General features: G+C 25.2%; 1 protein-coding gene across 1 annotated transcript in view; it reads left to right on the top strand.

The window, feature by feature from the left end:
* The window catches only part of LOC145292845 (cGMP-dependent protein kinase 1-like), a 736,944-nt gene that overhangs the window by 602,739 nt on the left and 117,603 nt on the right, over nt 1-16,602 (top strand). The window contains exon 7 of the mRNA XM_080138892.1: nt 16,392-16,486. Coding sequence (XP_079995018.1) covers nt 16,392-16,486 — 95 coding nt within the window. The remainder of the gene's footprint in view (nt 1-16,391; nt 16,487-16,602) is intronic.

The following is a 16,602-nucleotide window of genomic DNA, read 5'->3' as shown; positions in this document are numbered from 1 at the left end:
TTTATAAAAAAGAAAGCATAATTTTATAAAAAAAGAAAGCATAATTTTATAAAAAAGAAAACATAATTTTTATAAAAAAGAAAACATAATTTTATAAAAAAGAAAACATAATTTTATAAAAAACGAAAGCATAATTTTATAAAAAAGAAACCCTAATTTTATAAAAAAAGAAAACATAATTTTATAAAAAAGAAAACATAATTTTATAAAAAAGAAAACATAATTTTATAAAAAAAGAAAACATAATTTTATAAAAAAGAAAACATAATTTTTATAAAAAAGAAAACATAATTTTATAAAAAAAGAAAGCATAATTTTATAAAAAAGAAAACATAATTTTATAAAAAAGAAAGCATAATTTTATAAAAAAAGAAAACATAATTTTATAAAAAAAGAAAGCATAATTTTATAAAAAAGAAAACATAATTTTAATAAAAAAGAAAACATAATTTAATAAAAAAAGAAAAAATAATTTTATAAAAAAGAAAACATAATAATATAAAAAAGAAAGCATAATTTTATAAAAAAGAAAAAATAATTTTATAAAAAAGAAAACATAATTTTATAAAAAAAAAAAAATTATTTTATAAAAAAAGAAAACATAATTTTATAAAAAAGAAAAAATAATTTTATAAAAAAAGAAAACATAATTTTATAAAAAAGAAAGCATAATCTTATAAAAAAAACATAATTTTATAAAAAAGAAAACATAATTTTATAAAATAGAAAACATAATTTTATAAAAAAGAAAACATAATTTTATAAAAAAGAAAACATAATTTTATAAAAAAGAAAACATAATTTTATAAAAAAGAAAACATAATTTTATAAAATAGAAAGCATAATTTTATAAAATAGAAAACATAATTTTATAAAAAAGAAAACATAATTTTATAAAAAAGAAAACATAATTTTATAAAATAGAAAGCATAATTTTATAAAATAGAAAACATAATTTTATAAAAAAGAAAACATAATTTTATAAAAAAGAAAACATAATTTTATAAAAAAGAAAACATAATTTTATAAAAAAGAAAACATAATTTTATAAAAAAGAAAACATAATTTTATAAAATAGAAAACATAATTTTATAAAAAAGAAAACATAATTTTATAAAAAAGAAAACATAATTTTATAAAAAAGAAAACATAATTTTATAAAAAAGAAAACATAATTTTATAAAATAGAAAGCATAATTTTATAAAAAAGAAAGCATAATTTTATAAAAAAGAAAACATAATTTTATAAAAAAGAAAACATAATTTTATAAAAAAGAAAACATAATTTTATAAAAAAGAAAGTATAATTTTATAAAAAAGAAAACATAATTTTATAAAAAAGAAAACATAATTTTATAAAAAAGAAAGCATAATTTTATAAAAAAGAAAACATAATTTTATAAAAAAGAAAACATAATTTTATAAAAAAGAAAACATAATTTTATAAAAAAGAAAGTATAATTTTATAAAAAAGAAAACATAATTTTATAAAAAAGAAAACATAATTTTATAAAAAATAAAGCATAATTTTATAAAAAAGAAAACATAATTTTATAAAAAAGAAAGCATAATTTTATAAAAAAGAAAGCATAATTTTATAAAAAAGAAAACATAATTTTATAAAAAAGAAAAAATAATTTTATAAAAAAAGAAAACATAATTTTATAAAAAAGAAAGCATAATCTTATAAAAAAACATAATTTTATAAAAAAGAAAACATAATTTTATAAAATAGAAAGCATAATTTTATAAAAAAGAAAACATAATTTTATAAAAAAGAAAATATAATTTTATAAAAAAGAAAAAATAATTTTATAAAAAAGAAAACATAATTTTATAAAAAAGAAAGCATAATTTTATAAAAAAGAAAGCATAATTTTATAAAAAAGAAAACATAATTTTATAAAAAAGAAAACATAATTTTATAAAAAAGAAAACATAATCTTATAAAAAAGAAAACATAATCTTATAAAAAAGAAAACATAATTTTATAAAAAAGAAAACATAATTTTATAAAAAAGAAAACATAATTTTATAAAAAAGAAAATATAATTTTATAAAAAAGAAAAAATAATTTTATAAAAAAGAAAACATAATCTTATAAAAAAAACATAATTTTATAAAAAAGAAAGCATAATTTTATAAAAAAGAAAACATAATTTTATGAAAAAGAAAACATAATTTTATAAAAAAGAAAACATAATTTTATTAAATAGAAAGCATAATTTTATAAAAAAGAAAACATAATTTTATAAAAAAGAAAACATAATTTTATAAAAAAGAAAACATAATTTTATAAAACAGAAAACATAATTTTATAAAATAGAAAGCATAATTTTATAAAAAAGAAAGCATAATTTTATAAAAAAGAAAACATAATTTTATAAAAAAGAAAACATAATTTTATAAAAAAGAAAACATAATTTTATAAAAAAGAAAGTATAATTTTATAAAAAAGAAAGTATAATTTTATAAAAAAGAAAACATAATTTTATAAAAAAGAAAACATAATTTTATAAAAAAGAAAGCATAATTTTATAAAAAAGAAAACATAATTTTATAAAAAAGAAAACATAATTTTATAAAAAAGAAAACATAATTTTATAAAAAAGAAAACATAATTTTATAAAAAAGAAAACATAATTTTATAAAAAAGAAAGCATAATTTTATAAAATAGAAAGCATAATTTTATAAAAAAGAAAACATAATTTCATAAAAAAGAAAACATAATTTTATAAAAAAGAAAACATAATTTTATAAAAAAGAAAACATAATTTTATAAAAAAGAAAACATAATTTTATAAAAAAGAAAACATAATTTTATAAAAAAGAAAACATAATTTTATAAAAAAGAAAACATAATTTCATAAAAAAGAAAACATAATTTTATAAAAAAGAAAACATAATTTCATAAAAAAGAAAACATAATTTTATAAAAAAGAAAACATAATTTCATAAAAAAGAAAACATAATTTTATAAAAAAGAAAACATAATTTTATAAAAAAGAAAACATAATTTTATAAAAAAGAAAACATAATTTTATAAAAAAGAAAACATAATTTTATAAAAAAGAAAACATAATCTTATAAAAAAGAAAACATAATTTTATAAAAAAGAAAACATAATCTTATAAAAAAGAAAACATAATTTTATAAAATAGAAAACATAATTTTATAAAAAAAGAAAACATAATTTTATAAAAAAGAAAACATAATTTTATAAAAAAGAAAACATAATTTTATAAAAAAGAAAACATAATTTTATAAAAAAGAAAACATAATTTTATAAAAAAGAAAACATAATTTTATAAAAAAGAAAGCATAATTTTATAAAATAGAAAGCATAATTTTATAAAATAGAAAGCATAATTTTATAAAAAAGAAAACATAATTTTATAAAAAAGAAAACATAATCTTATAAAAAAGAAAACATAATTTTATAAAAAAGAAAACATAATTTCATAAAAAAGAAAACATAATTGTATAAAAAAAAGCATAATTTTATAAAAATAAAGCATAATTTGATAAAAAAGAAAGCATAATTTTATAAAATAGAAAACATAATTTTATAAAAAAGAAAACATAATTTCATAAAAAAGAAAACATAATTTTTTAAAAAAGAAAACATAATTTTATAAAAAAGAAAGCATAATTTTATAAAAAAGAAAACATAATTTTATAAAAAAGAAAGCATAATTTTATAAAAAAGAAAACATAATTTTATAAAAAAGAAAACATAATTTTATAAAAAAGAAAACATAATTTTATAAAAAAGAAAGCATAATTTTATAAAATAGAAAGCATAATTTTATAAAAAAGAAAACATAATTTCATAAAAAAGAAAACATAATTTTATAAAAAAGAAAACATAATTTTATAAAAAAGAAAACATAATTTTATAAAAAAGAAAACATAATTTTATAAAAAAGAAAACATAATTTTATAAAAAAGAAAACATAATTTTATAAAAAAGAAAACATAATTTCATAAAAAAGAAAACATAATTTTATAAAAAAGAAAACATAATTTCATAAAAAAGAAAACATAATTTTATAAAAAAGAAAACATAATTTCATAAAAAAGAAAACATAATTTTTTAAAAAAGAAAACATAATTTTATAAAAAAGAAAACATAATTTTATAAAAAAGAAAACATAATTTTATAAAAAAGAAAACATAATTTTATAAAAAAGAAAACATAATTTCATAAAAAAGAAAACATAATTTTATAAAAAAGAAAACATAATTTTATAAAAAAGAAAACATAATTTCATAAAAAAGAAAACATAATTTTATAAAAAAGAAAACATAATTTCATAAAAAAGAAAACATAATTTTATAAAAAAGAAAACATAATTTTATAAAAAAGAAAACATAATTTTATAAAAAAGAAAACATAATTTTATAAAAAAGAAAACATAATCTTATAAAAAAGAAAACATAATTTTATAAAAAAGAAAACATAATCTTATAAAAAAGAAAACATAATTTTATAAAATAGAAAACATAATTTTATAAAAAAAGAAAACATAATTTTATAAAAAAGAAAACATAATTTTATAAAAAAGAAAACATAATTTTATAAAAAAGAAAACATAATTTTATAAAAAAGAAAACATAATTTTATTAAAAAGAAAACATAATTTTATAAAAAAGAAAGCATAATTTTATAAAATAGAAAGCATAATTTTATAAAATAGAAAGCATAATTTTATAAAATAGAAAGCATAATTTTATAAAAAAGAAAACATAATTTCATAAAAAAGAAAACATAATTTTATAAAAAAGAAAACATAATTTTATAAAAAAGAAAACATAATTTTATAAAAAAGAAAACATAATTTTATAAAAAAGAAAACATAATTTTATAAAAAAGAAAACATAATTTTATAAAAAAGAAAACATAATTTCATAAAAAAGAAAACATAATTTTATAAAAAAGAAAACATAATTTTATAAAAAAGAAAACATAATTTCATAAAAAAGAAAACATAATTTTATAAAAAAGAAAACATAATTTCATAAAAAAGAAAACATAATTTTATAAAAAAGAAAACATAATTTTATAAAAAAGAAAACATAATTTTATAAAAAAGAAAACATAATTTTATAAAAAAGAAAACATAATCTTATAAAAAAGAAAACATAATTTTATAAAAAAGAAAACATAATCTTATAAAAAAGAAAACATAATTTTATAAAATAGAAAACATAATTTTATAAAAAAAGAAAACATAATTTTATAAAAAAGAAAACATTATTTTATAAAAAAGAAAACATAATTTTATAAAAAAGAAAACATAATTTTATAAAAAAGAAAGCATAATTTTATAAAATAGGAAGCATAATTTTATAAAATAGAAAGCATAATTTTATAAAAAAGAAAACATAATTTTATAAAACAGAAAACATAATCTTATAAAAAAGAAAACATAATTTTATAAAAAAGAAAACATAATTTTATAAAAAAAGAAAACATAATTTTATAAAAAAGAAAACATAATTTTATAAAAAAGAAAACATAATTTTATAAAAAAAGAAAACATAATTTTATAAAAAAGAAAACATAATTTTATAAAAAAGAAAACATAATTTTATAAAATAGAAAGCATAATTTTATAAAAAAGAAAACATAATTTTATAAAAAAGAAAACATAATTTTATAAAAAAGAAAACATAATTTTATAAAAAAAAAAACATAATTTTATAAAAAAGAAAACATAATTTTATAAAAAAGAAAACATAATTTTATAAAAAAAGAAAACATAATTTTATAAAAAAGAAAAAATAATTTTATAAACAAGAAAACATAATTTTATAAAAAAAGAAAACATTATCTTATAAAAAAGAAAGCATAACCTCCAGCCCGGAGTAGAATGAAACTGTTAATGGATGGTAAAATTTAATGCTAGTAAAACTAAGCTGTTCTCCTTAACAATCACAAGACGCCTATCCAACCACCGATGATATCCTTGATAAATAACACCTTTCTTGCGAATTCTTTCCGCTAACTCTTCGGCTTTACATTCACGGACAATATGAACTGGAACAAATACATTGAGAATATTACGAAGGAAGGTTGCTACAAAGAAGGTGGATTGTCTTTATCGAGCGAGAAGACTAATCAACCCTGTACCTCTACTAGGCCACCATTCGTTCATACATTAAGCATTGTTGCCATATCTGGGCTGTTGCATCAATTACTAGTTTCCCCCTTTTTGATAAAGTCAAAAAAAGTCTTGAACCTAATAAATCCCACTTTGTCAAGTAAGCTCAAACCCCTATCCCATTGCCACAATATTGCATCCCTGTGCCTGTTTTATAAATATTTTAATGGAATATGCTCTAATTACCTCGTTGCACTTGTCTCTCCTCGACGTTCAGACCCCCAACAAACACGCTTGTCAACAAAATTTCACCCCTTCACTCTTGAGGTCCCTAAATGTCAGAAAGCCTTATACTCTAATAGTTTCTTCCATTAAACACCTACACTTTGGAAATTTCTTTCCTGCTACCTGTTTTCCTAGTTGTACTGATATGCAGCAGTTTAAATGTAATGTTAATCAACATCTTGTTAACCTTTCCTAGGCATGGTCCTAAATAGTAAGCGTTAACGTCCAAGTGGCGATATGTCTTGTGAGTGCTGAACTTTAGAATAAGAGGAGAAAAATGCTTACATTACCACTTGCCAAAGATACGAGTGGCAATGTTCATCTTTCAAAAAAAAAAAATCTCTAAACCTATCACTATAGTTAAGTTCGAGTGGCAAGCACTCGCGCCAAATCCCTGCCACAATTCCTTTAACACAATATCTGTGTGGAAATGCCCATTTAGTAAACTCAATCGTAAGACAGCCAATAAACTTAAATCTGAATTAGCCTCTAACTACTCTATAAAACCTTCAAAGAGTTTATGGGTAATACTAAACCCGAGTAGCAAGCACTTTCGCAACATAGCTGTCTTAACCCTACCATTCATACTAGCTGCAAATGGCTAGCATCCACGACCTAAAAACAGCATTCGTAACATTTTTATGGTTTTACAGCATTTGTCTAGAATCAGAATTTTATAATTTTCTTTGAGAAAAATAATTTGTGGAATTAATCTGCAATAATGTCAATATTTGTTCATTTATTTTCATAACAAAATTAAAAACGTCTGTTGTAATAACTGATATTAGTGGGAAAAAAATGGACGGCATCACTTGTCTGGTGTTAGGTTAGAACTCACAATGGCATGAAATGTATTCTGAGCTAGTAATTTATCGACAAGACTTCTACTCTAATGAAAAATGAATTTTTAATAAAATTTGGTCGGATAACCATATTTCCATAAAATAAAAATAGTCTCGTCTCTTAGTTAAATGAATTCGGCGTAATGTATTAAGATGATTAATTGTCTAAAATAAAAAAAGAAACATAACGAAAACTAATTATGAAATTTTAAAAGTTTTTATTGAAAAATATATTTCTCTAATATTTTCATTTATTTTTATTTCCAAAAAGGATAAATGTGTTTCTCCAACGATAACCGTACGTCAAACACATTCTGTGATTTTACGTAAATACATAATTATTCGATCGGCTGTCAAAGGAAACGCCAAAAATTTCGGATAATTTTTCTAATATAGTTTTTACTTAATTTCTTTTTTTAAATCATGAAGTAAAACATGTTTAATATTTTCTAATTACAATTATGACATCAGCTCACAGTTGTTACTTAAATGCTCATACATGAACTGTTTACTTTTATGTATATATACATATATATATACATATATATATATATATATATATAATAAATTACACAGCCAAACAACGTCGAAGCCCACAAGAGCCATGACAGTCAAAGACTGGAAGTCCAAGACTGGAGTTTCGCCCTCATTTTGGGTTCATAAACTGTTTATATATATATATATATATATATATATATATATATATATATATATATATATCCCTTCAGAAAGAAATGTAGATGACCCCCATGTAGATTACGCTTGAATGAGAAATTAGCTATTTAAAATTTTGAACAACTCCAAAAGATATTAAACTATATCAATGAAATAGCCAACCTATGTACAAAACATAAATTCTACTTTAGGATAACAACACAAGATGAAAAATAACTAATAAATAATATATATACAAATAATAATAATATCAAATAAATAAACTAGTATGGAATAAAATGTAAACCAAGAAAAATCCAGAATAAAATAAATCATTTGCCAACACAAAGAAAAGAGAACCCCCATTTCGCTAAAAATATAAGCAGAGAGAGGTCAATCAAGTCAAGCTAATGTCTACCTTATAAATGCACGTTCATTGACTGAGATAAATGTGTATGTGAATAACAAAGAATTTGATTGGCGTACAAGCAAATTCAATATCACGGGAATTTATAAAAACACGGAATAACAATAGCCTGACGAATCATTAGGAAGTGGAAACGCGGAAAATTCTGTGTAACTTAATTGCCATATATAATTGCACTAATTATTAACTAACTCTACTAACGTATTAAGCACTGTCGAGGAAAATACTTAAAGTAGATACATAATATCGCATGTACGTATGTATATATATATGTATATATATGCACATATACATATAAATATATATATAAACATACATATAAAAATATGTATATATATATACTAGCATGGGTACCCAGCGCTGCCTGGGTTGACATGAAGTTCTGTTTAAAACACACCTGTATACTAATCATTTTCATCATGGGCAACGCGGATACCCCCACAACAAAAATAAAAGAACGGATGAAAACGTGTAAATGGAATCGTCCAAAAAAAGAAGTACGTGATACCCTCTCCACCAGATATTTCGGCAGAAGGGCTACAAAGAGAAGAAACTATTCTCCGGATATTGAGCACTAGGAAGACCCCCTCAAGAAAAGATAATTAAAAATAAATCATTACAACTTTTGTTTCAATAAAAACAGCAGCGAATGCCCGTGCGATCACAAAAGAAAAGAAAAAAAAAGATCTACCAAAAATTAGTTCCAAAAATAATTAAATGAAATTTTTCGTCATTTTATATTTCTAATGTAATTTACCTCCACAAAAATTGAATTTGTCATATTTTGGGGTTCGTTCTGTTTATAAAATTTTTTTTTTTTTTTTTTTTACTAAGAGATGCGTTCATTTTTTCATCTCATAATTTAGGACGCTAATTATGCTGTTAGTAAGTTTACAAAAGCATTCTTTTGTTTTTCATACTTTTTTCATTATAGAACTTATATAGTTGTTAACAGGTGCCTCTGCAGTTTAACATTTCACAAGATTTCTGTTTACATTAGGAGGCGATTAAGTAAACTACAGAAGCACCTGGTAAAACTATACAAATTCTATAATTGAATACCCACCTCAAAATAAATGAAAAACAAAAATATATATTTTATAAACTGCTCGTATAAGCTTGCTGACAGCATTATTTACGTCTTAAATTATGAAAACATAAACGAATCTCTTAGTAAAAAAACAGACCCGTTTTTCGGTGGTGCTGAAAACGAATATCACAGTTAAATTTGTTTATGATATGAAGGAATTATTAGGTGGTTAGAAATTGGGTGTCAATTTTACGTTAACTTTATATAGGAAAGTGATCCCCCACTTTTCAAAAAGTAATTTTTCATCTCATGAAAACTACTTATCTGCCTAAAATTTAAATGTGATATTCGTTTTCAGCACCATCGAAAACCATTAAAAGTCGTCATTTTAAAGTTGTTGGAGGAGTTGGAAAGAAACTTGACATTGACCATTTTTTTTTTCTAGGGGTAAACGACGCTAGGTCACGTCGTAAAAATTGACTATTTTTAATTTAAAATATTAAATAAATTATAAAGAAAATCTGTTTTGCAGGCAATTAAATACACTTGGTATCGTGTAATTATTATAATAAATCCTGGGCACCACCGATTAAATTTTATAAACAAAAAACAAAAAGAGCAGAGGATGATGGGTTTTGTTCACATGTGTCTCTGACTAACTCTGCCCTCGCGGGGATTCAAGTAAATGAGGACATTAGTTTTAATTATTTTTTCTAACAAATAAAAAAGGTTACTTAAAAATTAAGAATAAGCGAAAAAATTCCTCCAAAATAAAAATAAAAACAATAATTCAACTTAGAATAATATTTCGAAATAAAAACAAATATGTAATAATGTGCTTCGTTTAAAACAATTTTCAATTAAACTATCATAGTTATTTTCCCTTTAGGTTTTCTGATTTTTAGTTTGAAAATAAAACGGTTTCAAATTTCAGATAAACTCAGTTAAATCAAATATAACTTGAAATTTAAATAAACTAAATAATTAAAAAAAATAATTAGTACAGTTGAAATAACGCTATTATGTCGAATACGTAATGTTATCGCGGTAATTATTTAAATAGATTTAATTTAATGTGATATGTTAATGGCCGTAACTCAATAATGTAAATGTGGTTTGAAGAATGCTATATAATGAAATTATATATCCACTATAATGTCTCCGTTGACAGAAATATCCTAACATGGGTTTTAATATTTCTTGGCCGGGAGAGGTGTACACACATATGACCTTTATATTATTTAATATGTCATTGGGAGTTGTACACACAGACACACACACACGAACGCTACCACTTTATATAAATCCAGCCCCCACACAGTAGAGATCCCTAGATGTAAAAGATCTTTCTACTCCAGTAGTTTCTTCCCCAGAACCGTTAGACTCTGGAATTCCATACCAGGTCCCTGCTTCCCGAACTGTACTGACATGCAGACGTTCAAGTGTAACGTGAACCAACATCTTGCTAATCAAATCCCAACATAGTGTCCCAGTAGTTGCTGCCCCTGATAGTAGCCCCCTACACCAAAGTGGCAATGTGCCATGTTTGGGGTGAAAATGTAATAATATATATATATATATATATATATATATATATATATATATATATATATATATATAGTTAAATAGTCGTCTCCGTCCATCTTAAAAAACAGATGGATGAAGACGACTACGGAACTTCCTTGCATGGATTCGACCGATAAATAAGAACTACAATTCGTAAAATTGAAAACTTACAAAAAAAGCTGATTAAGCAAAAACACTCAGTGCTATTCAACAATGTTTTCTATCTACATACATATATATACATACACATGTATATATATATATATATATATATATATATATATATATATATATATATATATATATAACCAAGCTTCTATCTTTACATCATCAAGCTCTGATGCCATCTGGCTTCAATTGAAATGAATGGCTCTTGTCTTGGGGAGGCTTCATGTTTTGAGAAGCTTCTGGCTTGACCTTTACTCCTGATCGTAAATGAAACTCATATATCAAATCCATTACCAAGGTCGCTGGAAAAATAGTGGGATCCTTCTACCGCTTTTGTAGATATCTCACTCCTGATGCAATTCTTTATCTACATAAAAGCCAGGTACGACCAAGGTTGAGTAAATCTGGGAAGGGGCTACTAGAAGCAGTTTCCCCTGCCTTGATAGAATTCAGAATAGACTTTGTAGCTTAATGGGGTGCCCTTTTCTCTTCCCTGCAACCTCTTTTCCACAGAAGAGATGTTGCGTACCTGTTTCTGGTTTCTTGTTATTTCCATGGCAAGAGCTTGTTTGAGCTTCAATCTATGGTCCCCATCGCCAATCTTCCACGAAAAACACTCCTCTAGTAAAAACCACTATCAATAATTTCCCACACTCTTTATCTGTGCCTAAACCTAAATGTAGATTCCATAAGAAAGCTTCTTTCTTAGAACTGCACACCTGTGGAACTCTCCTCCGTAAACCTGCTTTCCAGCGGACTACAATCTGATTGTCTTCAAGTCCAACGTAAACAAGCCATTGATTAACCATCTCCCTAAGTAATCCAATTCACAAAATTTCGGCTACTTATGTTTACTACGCTAAAATCACATTGACTAATGTATAACCATTAATCTTTATCCTCGAGTGTCCTCCGTGAGAAATGAATCATACGATTTAGTAAGTATGTCGTTGTCTGTAATGACGAACTCAACACTGATGATCTCTAAAATCTCGAATCTGAAGACGTGGGATTTCATCTTGATGTCGATCACGCAACAAAATCAATGGTCAGGGGAAGCAGTTCGGTGAAGAAAGATAATCAAAAGTTCGACGATCAATATAATGATAAACGTTGGTGACAAGCAAAAAAGGTTGAGAACCACTCATTAAACAAATGAAAGACAGTGTGCACTTTTCGACTTGCACATTGTAAAAAAAAAAATGTTTAAAAAAACACTTAGTACAGATAATGCTATTTTTTTTTTTTTGATAGAAGTTCAGGTTTTATTTAATTTTCACTTCATCAATTATTTATTATTAGTACAGAATAATTCCACATGTTAAACATGGGTTTCTAAATAATAACCTTATTATTTCAGCACGTTCCGTATTGTGCATGTGTCTTAGTCTTGTATATAAGAACGAAGTCATATTGGATGACGTAACTGCGGCGATCTCATACATCTAGAGCTTCCCTGCATCCCTGTACATCTCGATGATGACTTCCATGACGCCCGCATCAATCATGATGACAGCGATGATTCTGACAGGGAGGTGCAGCTTCCCATGATTCACGACTGGAACTTTCATCGATATCTTCGCAGATAATCCTTCGCCTTCTGACAGTTTCTTGTTTGGTTGTTCCGTCGGACTCGTGTTTGAGCTCCTTTAGTAATGCTACCGCATTAACCTTGTTTCATCCCTTGAAGACATTCGCGGTGAACATTTTCTTCCTTATCGTTTAAAATATTCTGGACTTTTGAACCTATGTCAGCGGTCATCTTAATGTGGCTCTGGTTTCAGCATGTTACTTTTACATTCTATATAGATCAGTGCTTATATATCTTAAATGGCATTTAATGTATTGAGCATTAGGGGATCTTTCAATAAAGTATTAAATAAATATGAAACCTTAAAATGGGAAAAGGTCGAACTTTTTAGAAGGGGTGTTTTGCATCTAATCAAGGTAATACACCATCTTATCAATGAAATTCTACAAACTAACTTGCACGCGACTACATTCTGTATCATTCAAATCATTCGAACTATTATTATCAGCGTTTGAGTCAAGTTTTCAGCTATTACAATTTCTTCAGATTTGACGTCGAACGCGAGAATGTCTAACCAACGTTTTATTTAATTAACACGAGTATATTTCTCTTATTTTGCCAGCAATAACCAAGTAGAATTCTTAAGTATTTCTTAGTTATATTTTATATCGTCTACACTAAGACTATCAGTCAGAACTGATTTAAATAGCTGTTTATCTGTTGCTCCATGGGTTCATGTGTACACTTCTAGTAAGAATTTTAAGATTCTTAAACTTGTTTTTGTTTTTGATGCATAGCATTCTATTCATTGTTAAAGATTGTGGGTGAAGACCTAGGCATGTTTTCCCACATACAACACTGATATTTTTTTCATCTTACAATTTTTCATTTACTACAGCTTGTTTTGCCTTCGACAAGTTATTACGGACGGTTAGGCAATCTCAATTGTTAAGTAATATCTTTTATATGTTCGTTGTAGAATAACATACAAGAGTACAACAGTAGTCCATATAATCCAAATAATACGACGAATTCTAATCCCCTGTGCGTCTTTTACATAAATCGCCTCGACTAACCTGATAGGCAACAAAATCCCACCCCTACATTGTATAGATCTCGGGATAACGAAAATACTTTTAAAACATTACATTGCCAAAACTGCCGTGAAAAGGCACTCTCTCTCTCTCTCTCTCTCTCTCTCTCTCTCTCTCTCTCGTGGTACTTACGCTTGAAAGTACCCTCTGCCTCTACTATTCGAACATACATGGAGTATTGTGGCAATATTAGTGCTGGTGCATCTTTCACTCCTTGAGAAGTTTCGAAAAAGAGTTGCTAACCTAATATATCCTGCATTATAAAGTTCCGGTCTCTATTCCATCGAAGAAATGTTGCATCCTTGTACCATTTTTACGAGTATATTAATGGAAAGTGCTCCGACGAACTTCAAGCTTTTGAAACCCTTTGACGTAAATACCCCCGACTAACTTGATCATCAGCAAAATCTCACTCTACTCTGTAAATATATACCTAGATGCCGGAAACCCTTCTACTCAAATAGTCCTGTCGAACTGCTAGACTTTGAAATTCCGTCCCGAGTCCCTGCTTCCCTGACTGTACCGACATGCAGAAGTTTAAGTGTAATTTGAACAGACATCTTGCTGCTTTACTCTTCATAATTTATCCCTGCAAATTCTGTTCCTAATAATAGTGTATTACATCTAAGTGACACGGTGCCTTGTTTTGGGTGAAAAAAAACTTAAAAATAGAACATAGATTCTTACAGTTCTGGATTTTTAGATGAGGACTGATCGTTTATATTACTTGTTTTGATCGGACTATTGTTCTCATCTTGAGTTTTATTTGGGCAATGTTTCGGTTGGTGTAGCTTTCGACCTTAACCAGGCATGTTGGTCGTTTTCTTGGAGAAATAAGTATTCTCATATACAGTGATGATCATATTTATTGGCACGGTAAAATAAAAGTTAAATTTTGTCTAATAAATTCTAAAAAAGGGATTAAATTAAAGAAAATAACAAAGTATATTATGTATTTTTAACTGGCCTTTCCGATGCAGCAATCGGATTTTAGAAAAAATAAATAACAAAGGAACAACAAACATAATTGCAAAAAAACCTTGTTCAAAATTATTGGCACGGCTTTGTTTTTCTTTTAGTATCAGTATAATATCAATCAATTTCCGGTTTACGTGCTTTCTGAACTTTTTTATAGTCATATTATGCTTGTTTAACGCTAATTCAGTGAATAATTTTTTTCAGATAATTTTTAGATAGCGATTTATTTAAACTATTATAAGTGACTAAATTATAATTTTCAATCGCCATGGTTAAAACTAAGGAACACAGCGAAGACGTCAGGAAGCTTGTTGTAGCATGCCATACCAATAGGGAGGGCTATGATAAGATTTCAAAGAAGCTAAACCTTCCCAAATCCACTGTTAGAGCCATAATAAACAAGTTCAAATCGCAAGGCCACGTTATGAGTTTAGAGGGTAGAGGGAGAAAAAGGATTCTTTCCCCAAGAGATGAACGGAAAATTGTTCGACAAGTAAAACAAAACCCAAGGATCTCTGTTGGGGAGATTGTTGATGAACAGAGCACCTCTGGAGTGAATGTATCTCGACATACAGTTGGTAGAGTTTTGAAGAGAGCTGGTTTAAAAGCATGTCGTCCGAGAAAGACTCCCTTATTGAAGCCTATGCACCTGAAAGCAAGACTAGCCTTTGCAAAACGTCATATTGATAAAGATGTTGCATTCTGGAAACGTGTTCTATGGACTGACGAAACGAAAATAGAGTTATTTGGGAATAATAAAGTGTCTTATATTTACAGAAAATCTGGCGAAGCTTTCCTGCCTAAGAACACCATACCCACAGTGAAGCACGGTGGAGGCAATTTGATGTTTTGGGGATCCTTTGCTGCCTCTGGACCAGGGCGACTTGTTAAGGTCACAGGTAGCATAAAAAAGGAAGATTATGTTAAAATATTGGATGAAAACCTGAAAGACTCTGCTAAAGAGCTCTCACTTGGTCGTCGTTGGTGGTTCATGCAAGATAATGACCCAAAGCATTCGGCTAAACTGACTAAGAAATGGCTTGAGGACAATCATATTAATGTTTTGGAGTGGCCATCACAAAGCCCAGACCTTAATCCAATTGAAAATTTATGGAGAACATTAAAATTGAGGGTAATGCAAAGGAAGCCTAAGAATCTTATTCAATTGGAGGATTATTGTCAGGAAGAGTGGGCTAAAATTACTACTGAAGAGTGCAACAACTTGGTTGTAAACTATGAAAAGCGACTGAGGAAGGTAATCAAGGCTATACAATTGATTATTAAATAAATCGTGCCAATAATTTTGAACAAGGGTTTTTTGCAATTATGTTTGTTGTTCCTTTGTTATTTATTTTTTCTAAAATCCGATTGTTGCATCGGAAAGGCCAGTTAAAAATACATAATGTACTTTGTTATTTTCTTTAATTTAATCCCTTTTTTAGAATTTATTAGACAAAATTTAACTTTTATTTTACCGTGCCAATAAATATGATCATCACTGTATATTATTTATCTTATTTTTCGATTCTTATTTAAAAAAGCTAAATGAATGTTGTATATTTTGTAGATGTCTAATAATGTGTTGTATGCATCTGTCTACTGATATATCTATTATTTTGTATTGCTTTTTTTCATATTTGTCATCTTACTATTACATATAAACAAAGCTCTTCATTTGATGTCATTTATTTTTGTCTACAAAATTCAGGTGAAAGTAACGCAGACAATTCAAGGACACTCACAACCTCAAGAAATACGAAGATTGAAGCGAGGAGATTATTTTGGGGAAAAAGCCTTGCTCAGGTGAGTTGTTTCAAAATAAGAAAGATATGCTTAATTTTCACAAACAAATTAGGGGGAATAAAAATCAGACAGAAATAACCAAATCCTGTAAAGACTTTACATTAAACGCTGAATGG

The sequence above is a fragment of the Euprymna scolopes genome, chromosome 14 (assembly GCF_053919585.1).
Source record: "Euprymna scolopes isolate OS-2025 chromosome 14, ASM5391958v1, whole genome shotgun sequence".
NCBI lineage: Eukaryota > Metazoa > Mollusca > Cephalopoda > Sepiida > Sepiolidae > Euprymna > Euprymna scolopes.
Note: the sequence above shows the minus strand (reverse complement) of the source record. Positions and strands in the feature narration are given on the sequence as shown.